This window comes from Folsomia candida, unplaced genomic scaffold (assembly GCF_002217175.1).
Source record: "Folsomia candida strain VU population unplaced genomic scaffold, ASM221717v1 Fcan01_Sc040, whole genome shotgun sequence".
NCBI classification, from domain to species: domain Eukaryota; kingdom Metazoa; phylum Arthropoda; class Collembola; order Entomobryomorpha; family Isotomidae; genus Folsomia; species Folsomia candida.
In genome coordinates, this window is record NW_019091232.1 from 1,010,464 (window position 1) to 1,025,013 (window position 14,550).

General features: G+C 37.4%; 2 protein-coding genes across 3 annotated transcripts; both read right to left on the reverse strand.

The window, feature by feature from the left end:
• Positions 1 to 6,597: 6,597 nt before the first annotated feature.
• Positions 6,598 to 8,793, reverse strand: LOC118433067 (zinc finger protein 160-like). 2 transcript variants are annotated; one of them, XM_035844641.1, is made up of 3 exons: positions 8,095 to 8,793; positions 7,035 to 7,621; positions 6,598 to 6,697 (listed from the first exon to the last, which is right to left on the reverse strand). In XM_035844641.1, exons 1-2 carry the CDS (start codon positions 8,530 to 8,532, stop codon positions 7,067 to 7,069), a joined length of 993 nt encoding a protein of 330 aa, XP_035700534.1. In that variant the 5' UTR covers positions 8,533 to 8,793; the 3' UTR covers positions 6,598 to 6,697; positions 7,035 to 7,066. The 2 variants fall into 2 exon arrangements, with proteins under 2 accessions (XP_035700534.1, XP_035700533.1); XM_035844640.1 differs by lacking the exon at positions 6,598 to 6,697 and having other exon boundaries at positions 6,931 to 7,621.
• Positions 8,794 to 11,227: 2,434 nt separating this feature from the next.
• On the reverse strand, positions 11,228 to 12,781 carry LOC110861320 (zinc finger and BTB domain-containing protein 45). Its single transcript, XM_022110425.1, has 3 exons — positions 12,707 to 12,781; positions 12,262 to 12,621; positions 11,228 to 11,662 (listed from the first exon to the last, which is right to left on the reverse strand). Exons 1-3 carry the CDS (start codon positions 12,779 to 12,781, stop codon positions 11,228 to 11,230), a joined length of 870 nt encoding a protein of 289 aa, XP_021966117.1.
• Between the last annotated feature and the right edge of the window lie 1,769 nt (positions 12,782 to 14,550).

The following is a 14,550-nucleotide window of genomic DNA, read 5'->3' on the forward strand; positions in this document are numbered from 1 at the left end:
TTTGACTTCCGCCACAGAAACTGACCTTCACTTCCTCATTTTAAAATGGAAAGTATTAAAACTGCTTCGCAGCTTGTTTCTCAAGGGGCATATATGTGTGTAGTTGATCTTAAAGAAGCTTATCATTCAGTTTCAGTAGTATTACATCATAGGAAATTTCTTAAATTCCGATGGAACGGAAAATTATATCAATACAATTGTGTACCGTATGGACTATGCACAGCTCCTTTATTATTTACAAAGTTACTGAAGCCAGTAGTTTCAAATTTTAGATCTCGGGGTATTTTATGTGTCTATTATCTCGATGATATATTAATTATAGGATCCTCGTACGCGGACTGTGTTAAACAGCTCAGTTTTATTTCTGAATTTCTAGAAAAGTTTGGTTTTACCATAAATAGGGAAAAGTCGCAGTTGATTCCATCACAGAGGGTCAAATACTTAGGTTTTGTAATTGATTCAGTCAGCATGAAATTGGTTTTGCCCTCAGACAAGGTAGCACGCATAGTGTCTAAATGCAGGGAAGTTTTATCATCAACTAAAATTAAAATTAAGACAGTGGCTGAGTTAGCAGGATCACTTACTTCTGCTTGTCCTGCATCTAGGTACGGGTTTTTGTATACAAGATCTCTAGAAATGGATAAGACTCGAAGTTTAATACATAGTAAGGGAGATTATTCTGCAAAAATGGTTGTCACGTATGAAACCAGATTAGATTTGGAATGGTGGATTAAAAATCTTGATTCAGATTGGCAGTATTTACAAAAACCATTTCCAACAATTATTATAACTTCAGATGCGTCTTTAACAGGTTGGGGTGCTCATAGTGGTGAATTTCATGCTAAAGGCAATTGGGCACATGAACACATAGATTTACATATTAATGTTCTTGAACTCTGGGCAGCTTTCTTAGCTTTAAAAACGTTTGTTAATCGGGATAATGTTCAGGTCTTAATTAGAGTAGATAGCTCGACGGCAATGGCGTACATCAATAGACAAGGTGGATGCAAATCCACTCAGTGTTTTAATGCGGCCAAACTAATATGGCAGTGGTGTGAAAGTAAAGGAGTCACTATTTCTGCATCATGGCTAAATACGAAAGATAATTTTATAGCCGATCAGTTGTCAAGGGCTGAGAAAGATGTGTCCGATTTTATGTTAGGTGCGAATTACTTTACCAAAATTTCAAAAGAATTTGGGAATCCAAATATTGATCTATTTGCTTCCTATCAAACAATGCAATGCAATGCATTTTATTCTTGGAAACCTGACCCACATTCTGTAGGTGTTGACGCGTTTACACATGAATGGCAGGATGGATTTTATGCATTTCCTCCTTTTAACTTGGTTGGTCGTGTGATAAATAAAATTACACACGATAAGTGTGAAGGTATCGTAGTTGCGCCGATGTGGTCCACTCAGGCTTGGTTTCCACTATTCAGTAAATTAGCAAAATCGCAAGTGGTTGAGCTTGGTCCTAACAAAAATTTATTGTTTGATCCCTACTCCAGGAATTCATACATGATCAACAACAAGCTCAAACTAATGGCCGCAGTTTTATCTGGAAAGCCCTCGACAGATTAAATTTACCAGAAGACACAGTAAAAATTATGGAAGCTTCGAAATCAAAGGGAACATGGGCACAGTATGAATCAGTTTTAAAGAAATGGGAAAATTTTTGTAGGTTAAAAAATTATTCAATGTGGAATGGAAATGTTAATGATGTGCTTTGTTTTCTTACATATTTGTATAATCAAAATCTTAGCTATTCAGTAATTAACACTGCCAGATCCACTTTGTCAACTATGTTAGGGAATTTTGATGGGGCTCCATTGGGTGTACATAGACTAGTTGTTAACTTTATGAAGGGAGTTGGCAGATTGAGACCTCCAGCCCCAAGATATCATATTACTTGGGACCCTGACAAAGTTTTAAAACTAATGTCGTCGTGGTCCACAGATGAATGTAATTTAAAACAATTATCATTGAAATTAGTTTCATTATTGGCACTAGCTACAGGGCAAAGAGTGCAAACTTTAAGTTCAATAGAAATTACGAATATTGTATGGGATGATAGTATACAAATTAAAATATCAGATAGGCTAAAGACAACTAATGTAACAAATAGTAATCCTATTTTAATATTACCACCCTTCCATGATACAAATTTATGTCCTGTATATACTTTAAGAAAATATGTTAAATTAACTGAAATGCTTAGGAGTAATGAATCAAAATTATTTGTTAGTTATGCAAAACCTCACAAACGTGTTTGTTCTCAGACGATAAGTAGATGGTTAGTAAATGTACTAGAAATAGCAGGTATTGATACCAAGATTTTCCATGCTCATAGTTATAGACATGCTTCTACTTCAAAGGCCGCTGTGGCAGGTGTAAATATTGATACTATTTTTAGTAGAGCAGGTTGGAAACCAGGTTCTAAAACTTTTGCAAAATTTTACAATAGGCCTATTATTAGTGTAAATGATTTTTCTGAGAAAGTGCTAGAAATGAGAAAATAACATTTTGTATTTATATGAATCCTTATGACATTGATATTAATAAATGTGCACTAACTAGCATGTCATGCATACTCCTTAATGATTTCTTATGTAATTATTTCCTCATCAACTTTGTTTTAAAAGTCTACTGTATCACTCCGTGATGTTGACGGTGGAGGAAGATGAGATGAAATTGGAGATTTTGCGAGGCCGAAGGCCGAAGCAAAATCGGAATTTTATGATATCTTCCGGAACCGGAAGACATCACGGACCCTCCAACCCACCCCCAGTAAATTACAAGTTGATTCGGCTTTTGAAAACTGTGAGGAGATTTGTGGTACGTGTGGTGCATGAGGTATGTTTAGTTTATTTTAAATCAGGCAGATGTCTCCGGCTCCTGAACGGAACCTACTGTATCACTCCGTGATGTCTTCCGGTTCCGGAAGATATCATAAAATTCCGATTTTGCTTCGGCCTTCGGCCTCGCAAAATCTCCAATTAGAATGTTGACTTAGGTCCACGCTCCTAAATGTTACTAGATAGATTTTGAAATATATCAGTTCGACGTCGAACATGTGCACGTATGTAAAAAAGGTTAAATCATTAGTTAATACATAGGTAGCATATTTGTCTCTATCAATCAAGTCGTAGAAATTCAATTGCAATTTTTATGCAATTTTTATACAATTTGTATGCAAAATCTTTGTGAAATTTGTATGCAATTTTAACTTTCTGTCGGTAAAATACAATAATTTGATTTCTTGGAGGACAACCGCATCTGAATTTCTGAATTTGCTTAATGTTATTTTTAAATGCTATTTGTATGTAATTTTAATTTTCTGCAGGATAAAATAGAATGCAATTTTACTTCTGGGAGGACACCGCATCAGGATCTGGTCCAGTTTTACGATGTATTTTCTAAACTTTTAAATGTCCAATTTGCTGCACGCTGTAAAATTTTTCTCGATTTCATAATATGAGTTCGACGTCAAAATGCATTTGTATGAAAAAATGGAGATATAATTAATTATAAGATGTCTGTTCGAATTTGTTTTGATTTAGAGGAACAATGCTATTTTTTTATGGGATTTTGACTTTCTGTTGAATAAAATCAGTGTGCGTACAGCAAAAAGGCAGGCAGTGCCTTTTTGCCATTTTACGAGATTCAAATACTCAAATATTCAAAGACTCAAATACTGAGATGAAATTTTATAAAGTGAAAATTATTCCTTGCGCTATTCACATTTTTTCCAAATATCTATGCCCCTTACCCCAAAATGAGATTAATTAAACTGACGACGATGCAAAAACTACCATGAAAATATCTAAATTTGTTAATTTAAAATATCGATGAAAGCCAGAATCCTTCAATACAATTTTAAAAATATTAAACATACTCTATAATTTTTTTAATACGTTGTAGGTGCAATAGTCAAAAATCGAGGAAAAAACCATCAAACGGTAAGAAAGAATAAAAAAACACGAATGCAAAAAGGAATCAAAAACACAAAAAGGCTTTAACGAGGCAAAAATACATCAAAAAGGCAAAAAGCTTTTAAGAAATAGCAAAACGGCAGCCACACACTGGATAAAATGGGATGCCATTTTATTTCTGGCGAGGACCCTTCCTCGGGTTTTACAATGCATTTTCTAAACTTTTTAATTTAAAATTTGATGCACGCTGCTAAATATTTCTCAATTTGGAAATGTGTCAGTTCGACGTCAAAAATGTGTATCGTTGTAAAAAAAAGGTTTAAAGTTGACTAAAAGATACTGTCCTCAGATTGCCTGACTTTAATCTTGATTTGCAAGTTCAACGCAATTTATTTGCAATTTTTATTTTCTGCTAGATAAATAAACTAATTGAGCTAAAAATAGGCAGGCCAGATTCCATAGAATAAATTTGAAGCTTGACCCTATTTATTTTTATACAATTTTCATTTTCTACGGGATAACTTAAAGCGCAATTTTTTTTTCTGCGCAGAACACCGCATCCGAATCTGGTCCAGTTTTATGATCCATTTTCTAAACTTTACTGTACAATTTGACCAATTTGTTGCGAAGGATTTCACAATTTGGAAGTGTGTCATAAACGTATATGTTTGTAAAGAAAGGTTTTAAAGATATCTTTAATGCCAAATTTAATCATAATTTGCAAGTTCATTTTCTGCTATTTTGAGTTTCCGCTGGATAAAATAGAATGCAATTTTGCTTATCGGCAGGAGGACACATTTACGAATCTGAAACATTTATTGCCAGATTTATCACCAATTTTTCTAAACTTTAATGTACAATTTTTGGCGATGCGGGTACGATTTTGAGGGTAAATTGGGTGGATAGTGAATGCAAAATAACAACTTTTGAAACCGATCGATTTGATGCACGTTGCGAAATATTTCGCAATTTGGAAATGTATCAGGGCGACGTCAGAAATGTTTATGTTTGTAAAAACGTTTTTAAAATTTGAGTTAAAAAAAAGTCCAAAAAACTTCATATTTTTGTGAGTTAAGTGCTCAGAGTGGTTACAATTGTCACCGTCTAATTATAAATTTTCACCGACTTGGTATTGAATTGTCACCAGAGTTAATAAATTTATAACCAGTTAGCGACAAATTCATAACCACGGCGGTAGAGTCGCGTATACGTTTACATTTTGATAATAATCGTAACCCAATTCCTAAGTCTCATCTTGCCTCACATCATTTAGCAGCTCGGCTAGTTTTACTATTGCTAAGTGGTTAATTGTTAATTACAAAAGTGGAAAACAATATCGATCATGTGAACTTTGTTTCGTTTTATGAATAACGTGAAATAAAGAGTCGATCTTGTCATTGGAAAAAGAAGAGAGAGGAATCTACTGAAAGTGTAAAATAATAGTTAAGATTTGAACAATATTCGCATTTGGCTAGGAACTTGAGCAATATTTCAGGTCTCAATTTTCCCTAAAAGTGAAAAATTGGATAAATTCGAGATTTTATAAGGTGTGCAAAAGTGAAAAAGTGTGAATTTTAATATGTATACAGTGAAATATGGCTGGAAATGGAGTAATAATTCGGTCAAAAATTGCATTTGTAGATAAATATACAATCTTTATAAAAGAAAGTGTCATGTACAGGGGAATAAATGAAATATGAAATTTTTTGAAATTTTGGTTAAAAAAGTCTAAAAAAAAACTGCATATTTTTGTAAGTTCACTGCTCAGAGTGGACAATTTGTTTCGTCTGAAAGAATGTAAAAATTTCGAGGAACATTTTTTAATCGGAAATTTAATATTTTTAAAATTTCACTCCAAAACAAAATTCAGTCATACAATGAAATATTTTTTGAATGGAGAAAATGAAGGAGGACGACGCCCAAAAAATATATTTGCAGGTAAAATATAAAACTAAACTGAGAAACAGATATTAATATTATTCATAATATTTTATGGAAATTTGCTTTTTGGGTATTATTCTAATCTTCTAAAATGCAGTGAAATTTGGTTCGATTTGGGAATGTAATTTAGTAATTCGGTCAAAATGTGTTCATAGTTCATACCTGTTCACTTTCATTCATCTGACTGATTATGATGGTGAGTGATGGTATAGTGAATGAAAATGAAACTACTGTTATTTGAATGAAAATGATTTCGTCATTTCAGATGAATGACTGTGAATAAAAGGATTTCTGACTCATTTCATTTTTCACCCTATGCTTAATACATGGGGCGAAGTAAGAAATGAAGTCCGATGAAGTGAAATGAAATGAATTTGAAAGAAAATGACTCAATATGAAATCGGGATTACTGAACTTTGAATGAAAACTGAATTTTTGAACAGGTATGAATGTGTTTGCATGTTTGGATTACAAAATTAAGGAATTAATGATTAACTATAATTAACAATGGATTGATGCGAATTGTAAATTTAATTTTTGCACAATTTTCAGGTTTCTGTATAACTTTGGAAATCATCCCCTTTCACTCCTTTTCATGCACGCAAGTTGGGCACATTCACGTCAACTTTGTAAACTGTGAAAATTTAGGGAAACAATTACAAAATTATATAAAAAAACAAGGAAAGATGATATTTATTATCAACATTTGTTACTACTACAGTAAAACTGATATGCTTACAAGTTTTATTATTGACAATTATTATACAATTTCTGTGAAAAGAATGCCTTTCATTACACCGTAAAATCAGTAAATTATTCATCTAATTTAATAAAACAGTTGAAAACTGGGGGTCTCCCAGCGTATGATCTCCGATTTTTGAGTAAACTAGTCTCAATCGATCATAAATGTAATTAACATGAAATTTTCGAAAGACACGGTCTCCCAATGGCCACGTTTGGCAGAGATAAGTTGAAAAATTTTAAACTTTCTAAATTTACTGTGCGTTTTCTCCTCTTCGGATGCAAACATCTCTGCCAAACGTGTCCATTTGGGAGATAGCGTCAATTTCATATTAATTAAATTTGGCATTGATGGATACAAATTTGCTCAAAATCGGATCCCATACGCTGGGAGACCTTCAAAACTGTAAGTCGTACTCTGGATCGGGTGTCAGTCGAGAAGGATTGGATTATGCCGGATGAAACTTCTTCACGTGTCCTTGAAGACTCGCTTTCTTCGTGAATGACTGATCGCAGTGGGGGCAGAGGTGCGCAATTTTCAGATGAACGCTGTTCAGATGATAGGCCATGTTACCCTTGGTGGTAAACTTCTTGGGGCACCGGGAACAGTCGATGTCTTTCAGCTTCTCGTGAACAGTTTTTTTGTGTCTGGCCAGATACCACTTTTCACTAAAAGTTTTCCCACACTTCGCGCACCTGAAGGGTTTCGGGTTGTCGCTGTGGCTGCGCTGGTGCCGTGCTAGGCAATTATTTTGAGCGAAGAGTTTGCCACACTGGTCACAGCGAAATGCCTTCTCTTTCGTGTGGGTGACAAGGTGGTAATAGTAGCAAGATTCCGCGGAGAATCTCTTCTGGCAAAAGAAGCACTCGATTCTCCAAGCCTGCCTCGCCACGGTCTTTTCTTCTTCGGTGAGATGAGTGAACCGGTGATGGGTCAGGGCTGACTTGTCGGGGAAATCTTTTCGACAAATGTGGCAGCGGTGGGGGCGTCTGGTTTTACGAGTCTGGATGGACAAAGAAGATATAATTAGTCAGTAATTAATATTAAGTCTTCAATCCTGAACTTGGTTAATTAGTCACAACTCGTAATCTAGATGTTACGTTGTTTATGGAATAGTAAATATAACTTGTTAAATATTCCAAAGTTTAGAATGGAAGTTATCCAGCGTGCTCCCCGATTTTGAGCAAATTAGTGTCAATCGATGACAAACTTAATTAGGATGAAATTAGCGAAAGATACGATCTCCCAATGGACACGTTTTGACAGAGATATTTGCATACGAAGAGGAGAAAGCTGAAAAAGTTGAAAAATTTTACACTTTCCAAGTTTACTGCGCGTTTTCTCCTCTTCGGATGCAAACGGTGTAATTAGCAAATTTCATACCGCTTAAATTTTTAATCGATTGCCACTAATTTGGTTAAAATCGGAGAGGGATCTTCATCCAGTGAAAGAATTAAATTTGTCAGAGAAGGTTACCTTCTTTCTGCCCGAGGTGGACTTGAGTGGTCCGGTGGAGACGTTTAATTTCAGAATTGGTCTCGTAGTCCGGCTGGATTTTCTCCGGTTTGCGAATTGGCTTGATGCTGCCCTTGACGGATTGGTAGGCTGTGGTGGTGGTGGAGCTGACGGTCTTGGCGTGGCTGGCGGAATTGTCGACCATTCCTCGACTGGCACGATGTCAAGCATCATTTCCGGCCTTATTGTTGCTGGCGGATTAACGGGCAGTGGTGGTGGAGTTGACGGTCTTGGCGTAGCTGGCGGAATTGTCGACATTTCCTCGACTGGCACAAAGTCAAGCATTATTCTCGGCATTGTTGTTGCTGGCGGAGTGACGGGAAGGGTTTGCCGTGTTGGTTTTGCTGTGGCTGGCGGAATTGTCGACCTTTCCTCGTCAAGAACGAAGTCAAGCATCATTTCCGGCCATATTGCTGCTGCTCTCCATAGTTTATTCCTCTGCGCCCTCCTTATCTCGTAGAGGGGAAATCCTCGACGTCTCTTATCGTCCAGAACGTCGAGAACGTCCTCCAACGCGACGACAAGTTTTTGCAAGTTGCGGGCAACCCGAGCCGAAGGTGGATATCTCTCGTTGGAAATCTGCACAAAATGATGATTTTACAAATAAAACTTAAAAATATGTAGTCAAATTTGATGAAATTTGACCGAACATTCTCACCGGCGCCGCTGTGTTGTTTGGCTTGAAGGATTTTTCCTTAATTTTGACCCAGCGTAAAATTTGCATTAGTGTGTCGGCCACTTTCTAGATAACAACAGGTCACAATTGATTAGAAAATTATTCGGGACCACGTCAAATTCACATTTCCTTACCATTTTGTTCTCCTCGACCTCGACTTCTTCCTCATCCTCGTCGTCACTGCTTAAATACACCTCAAACTGTTCCCCCTGCGGTTGTGGTGAAAAAAATTCGGTTTTTATCCTTGGGGTCAATGGGGTCGCCGTGATGGTGGCAGCGATGACCCGCTGGCTGGTATTTCCGGCGACGTTAGAAGGTCCAGGGATGGATTGAGCGGCCTTTGACAGTATCATTCTGCTTCCGAAATTTAAATTTCAAATGAATAAGGAGCAGAAATTTTAGGAAATGATTTGCGAAAAAAGTTTGATTGAATGAGATGAAAATGCGAAAAATCAAAATTCGTGGTCCAAAAAGCTGTGATGCCAGCGCCATCACCAATCAAGAGTTAAATAAAATCTGCACGACTGCAACTTTGAATTTGGCGTTTAAATTGCACAGAAAAAGGCACAACTTTACATTTTTTAAAATTATGATGAAATTGATAAATTTATTGATTTGAAATTGATTTGTATGCATAATTAATATTGCACTTTGTTAAACTAACATTGGTCATGTTTGGTGGCCTGCATAGGTCTTCGAAATTAGCAAGACATCAAATAACTAGTTTGTGCATACGAATTTGTACTTCAAAGTATAGATTTCACTACAAATTCATGGATTTCACTTAAAAAATTAAGCATTTTCGATAACAAAATGAGCAAACGACCTTGTCACATACTAAAAAACTGTCTTAATAAATTTGTACTGCTTCTCATATCCGCTTTATCCTTAATACGAATTGATTTTTATTGCTTTCAAGATTATTTGTATTTATATTTTTGAAATATATGTAGCTGTACAGATATTGTTAGTAATAATTAATTTGCCTTGATTGACACGATTTAAAAAAATCATTATCAGTCCGTGTTTTTCCTTAATTCTGCAATCTCATCATCCTGAAAAGATTTTCTTTAATGATAACCACGTTTAAAATTAAAATACTGAGCAAGAAATACGTATATAATTCATAAGTGTCCTAATCTTAGAAAGATTAGGACACTTATCTTTTCAGGATGATGAGATTGCAGAATTAAGGAAAAACACGGACTGATAATGATTTTTTTAAATCGTGACAATCAAGGCAAATTAATTAATCACAAAAATGTTCAAATTATGAAAAATGCTCGATAACTATTTATCCATCTTGCCCAAACACGATCAACCTGACTACCAGGCCCCCCAGATTGAGGCGTCCCCCTTGAGAAAGGTCTCCTTGCAGCGGAGAAAGTTCGAAAGAAGATAAATTAAAAATGAAATTTCATGAAAAAAGTATTGCCCACTGCATCAAAAGCACGTCATCGCCTTGTGTCAAGAATTAAAGTTTATGAAAATGAAAAGAAATTGCGAGAGAAACCTTTACTAAATAACAATCAAAATTACCCGTTATCAACAACTGTGTTATGCTTACAAGTTTTATTATTGGGAATTGTTATACAATTTCCGTGAAAATAATGCACTTCACCGTAAAATCTGTAAATTATTCATCTAATTTAAAACAGTTGAAAACTAACAATGGGGGTCTCCCAGCGTATGATCTCCGGTTTTTGAACAAACTAGTAGTGTGAAACGATCATAAATTTAGTTAGTATGAAATTTGCGAAAGACGCGATCTCCCAATGGGCACGTTTGGCAGGGATATTTGCATCCCAAGAGGAGAAAACGCGCCCAAAAGTTGACAAATTTTAAACTTTCTAAATTTACTGCGCGTTATCTCCTCTTTGGATGCAAACATCTCTGTCAAACGTGCCCATTGGGGGATCGCAAATTCCAAATCAACTAAATTTATAATCGATTTGACACTAATTTAGTCAAAATTAGAGTCAAAATCAGAAAAACACTGTCAATTGGTCCCAAATTTGATTAGTACGAAATTTTCAAAAGACACGATCTCCCAATGGCACGTTTTGCCGAGATATTTGCATCCCAAGAGGAGAAAACGCGCCCAAATGTTGACAAAGGTTAAACTTTCTAAATTTACTGCGCGTCTGGGATGCAAACATCTCTGCCAAACGTGGAAGATCGTGTCTTTCGCAAATTTCATCCTAATTAAATTTGCCATCGATGGATACAAAATCGGATCGCATACGCTGGGAGACCTTCAAAATTTTAAGTCGAGGGTCAGTCGAGAAGTATATTGATTGCATTATGCCGGATGAAACTTCTTCACATGTCCTGCAAGACTCGTTGTCTGCGTGAATGACTGATCGCAGTGGGGGCAGGGGTGCCGAATTTTGAGATGAACGGCGTCCCGATGTTTCTTCAAGCCCCCTTTGCTGCCGAACTTCTTGGGGCACTGGGGCATTTGACGACGTCCTGCAGCTTGTCGTGAATTGCTTGTATGTGGATGAGCAGAGTCGCTTTTAGGGCAAAAGTTTTTTCACATTCCGCACACTTGAAGGGAGTCGGGTTGTCGCTGTGGCGGCGCTGGTGCAGTGTTAAGCTATTCTTATGAGCGAATAGTTTTTCACACTGGTCGCACCGAAATGCTTTTTCCTTCGTGTGGGTGACAAGGTGGTAATAGTAGCAAGATTCCGTGGAGAATCTCTTCTCGCAAAAGTAGCACTCGATTCTCGAACTCTGCTTCGCCACGGTCTTCTCTTCTCGGTTGAGATGAGTGAAATTAAGGTGCTGGGTCAGGGTTGTCGGGGAGGGGAACGCTTTTTGACAAATGTGGCACCGGTTGGTTTTAGGATTCTGGAAATGGACATAATAGGATTGAATATATATTAGTTGATGGATAATAATTAGGTAGAGATTACATATGTATGCTACGTAATGTAATCCTTAAGTTTATCTTGATTAATTAGCTTTAGATATGAATTAGATTAATTAGATTCGTATGTAAACTTTGTTATTTGTAGTAAATAATTTAACGCAACACTAGATGACTTATCTTAAATAAGATTAGCACAATTTTAATCATTCTCGGCTCTGGGAATTTATTTTAAAATTCTGGACGACAAATTTGTAGAGTAACTCGTTTCCAATTTTGTAAAAATATGCACTCCAGATTTTGACCCTTTTTGAAGGAGGAGATCTCAAGTTTAAGAAGCCTTCAGAAAAAATGGAACTCGTCGCAACTGGCTCAAAAAACTCACTATCATTGCATTAATCAACTTACTTATTGACTACAAATTTGCCGTCCAGAATTTTAAAATAAATTCCCAGAGCGGAGGAGATTTGATTAAAAATTTGACACCTTTGGTGATGAATCGTCAAGTTCGATGCTAATAAATACTCGAAATATTAAATATTCCAAATCTTAGAATTAAATTTGTTAAAGAGAAGGTTACCATCTTTCTTCCACAGGTGGATTTGGAGGCGTTAATTTGTCTCGGATTCGGGCTGGATTTTTTCCGGTTTGCAAATTGGTCTGAGGCTGACCTTGGCGGAGTGACGGGCGGTGGTGGTGGACTTAGCGGCCTTGGTGTCACTGGAGGTTCTGGTATTGTCGACCCTTCCTCGTCCAAATCAAGCATTATTTCCGTCCCTGTTGGTGCTGCTGCTGCTGGTTTTCCTAGTTTATTCCGTTGCGCCTCCTTCTCGATGGGGAATCCTCGACGTCTCTTATCGTCCAGAACGTAGATAACGTCGTCCAAGGCGTTATCAAGGGTCTTTAAGAAGCGGCCGATCCGAGACGACTCTTCCGAAATCTATACAAAATGATAACCAGCCAAAAATTAGTCAAGCTCAGCTTAAAAAATACGGAACATGTAAACAGTATATATAAAATCTCACCGCTGTGGTATTTGGTACAAATAATTTTCTCTTTATTTCAAGCCAACGTCGAACTTTCCTCAGTGTGGCAGCCATTTTCTAGAAAAATGATAATAAATAACAGGACCACAATAATGAAGGGATTGTTGTTAAGGGTCGGGGTCCTCGGGGGGATTATGCCTCTGGGGGACGGGGGCGGATGCCTCGTACAGGAACCTCCGGGGATCCCACGATTCCCTTAATCAAGTCCTTCTTATTATTTTAGGGATGAGGGGATGAATTGATGATGCTGCTGAGAGAGGGCCGGATGATGATTAAGAGGAAGTGGGCAGAATGGTCCACTTTTGGGGTGTGGTGGGGGTCGTTACCGAAGTCCCACGGTGAGAACACCCTTACAGTCGGATAGGGGACCTCTCTGGCTTTGCTTGGGCCCGTGGTGGGGTCTCCACCACAAAAAGGGGGGATGGGGGAGTGGTTCTACTGCGACACTTTTTGTAGAACACTCCGTGATGTACAATATGGGGCGTAATGCGTATTAACTGTCCAAGTTTTTGCGCACGTGCACAATATGGAGGAATATAACTTGTGAAGATTCCATGACACCCAATAATGTTCCTTACTGCACAATTTAGTTTCTTTACTAACAACACTAATTTATTAAACAGGTAAGTGTGTAACACTACTAATTTGTTATAGAAATTTATATAGTTATTAAGTGGGTGTGTGTGTACTTTAGGTGTGTGTGTGAATTTACAAGAGAGAGAGAGAGATTGACAAAGAATTATCTTCCCAGAAACTTTGGGAAGTTTGGAAGTGAGTCGCGCATCGACTACAAGTGGGATGCGTAGTCGAGTCGAGGTGGTGCGGGACTGAGGAGAAGACGGCGTGGAAGCCAGGATGAGAGCAATGGCGACGGAGACGCTTGGTTCTCCGGAGTAGTGGTCTGGCCATGCTCCCGAGACCAAGTAGGGGGAGAGGGAGGGGATTGATGAGGATGGGGTCGCCCATAGACTCCGTCCTCACAATAAATATAATGTAGCTATAAAATTACTAAATTAAACGAACCTGTGAAGTTCGATTGTAATTATGGTCCGTCTCGCCCGAATACATCAATTATACACTTGTAGTCACACCATCTCACGCCGTGGGTCGCTTTATTTAGAGAGGCAAAACGTTTTCGTCCCTCCTTCTGCCAGCATGCTGGTGCACACTTCATTAGTTGAGAGGCATTTTTCGAAAAAGAATACATCACTCCAGGGAGGGTTGGGTGGGAGTGATGTATTCGGGCGAGACGGACCATAATTACAATCGAACCTCACAGGTTCGTTTAATTTAGTAATTATAGTCCGTCTCGCCCTCTACATCAATTATACACTTGTAGTTGTTCAGAGAATCTCGAAAAATGCGAGATTTTATTTACTTAGTCTAAGGAGACTATAAGTTTCAAATGAATCAATTTATATTGAAAACAGATTTAGCAAAATTATTGTCAGTAATAATTGGTCTGTTATAGAACTTTGCAAAAGTTGATGACGTAGGTGTCCATCCAGCAGACGAACGAATTTCCTCAATATTGGTTCCGTTGCTTAATGCCTTCGAGGTTGAAGCATGACGGACACTGTGAGCCTTGAAAAGGGTCACATCAACGCCACTATTAGATAGCGTGTTCTTAATCCAACGTCCTATGGTTTGAGATCCAACAGGTCGGTGTGGTTTTGATAAGCCCACGAATAATTCATCGCCAGTTCGTATCTCTTGAGTACGAGAGATGTAATCTCTTACACAAGTCATAATACACCAATATTCATGATCTTCAAATTTAGGTAGTATCAAATGCGGTTGAAATTTTCCTGGTCCCGAAGTTT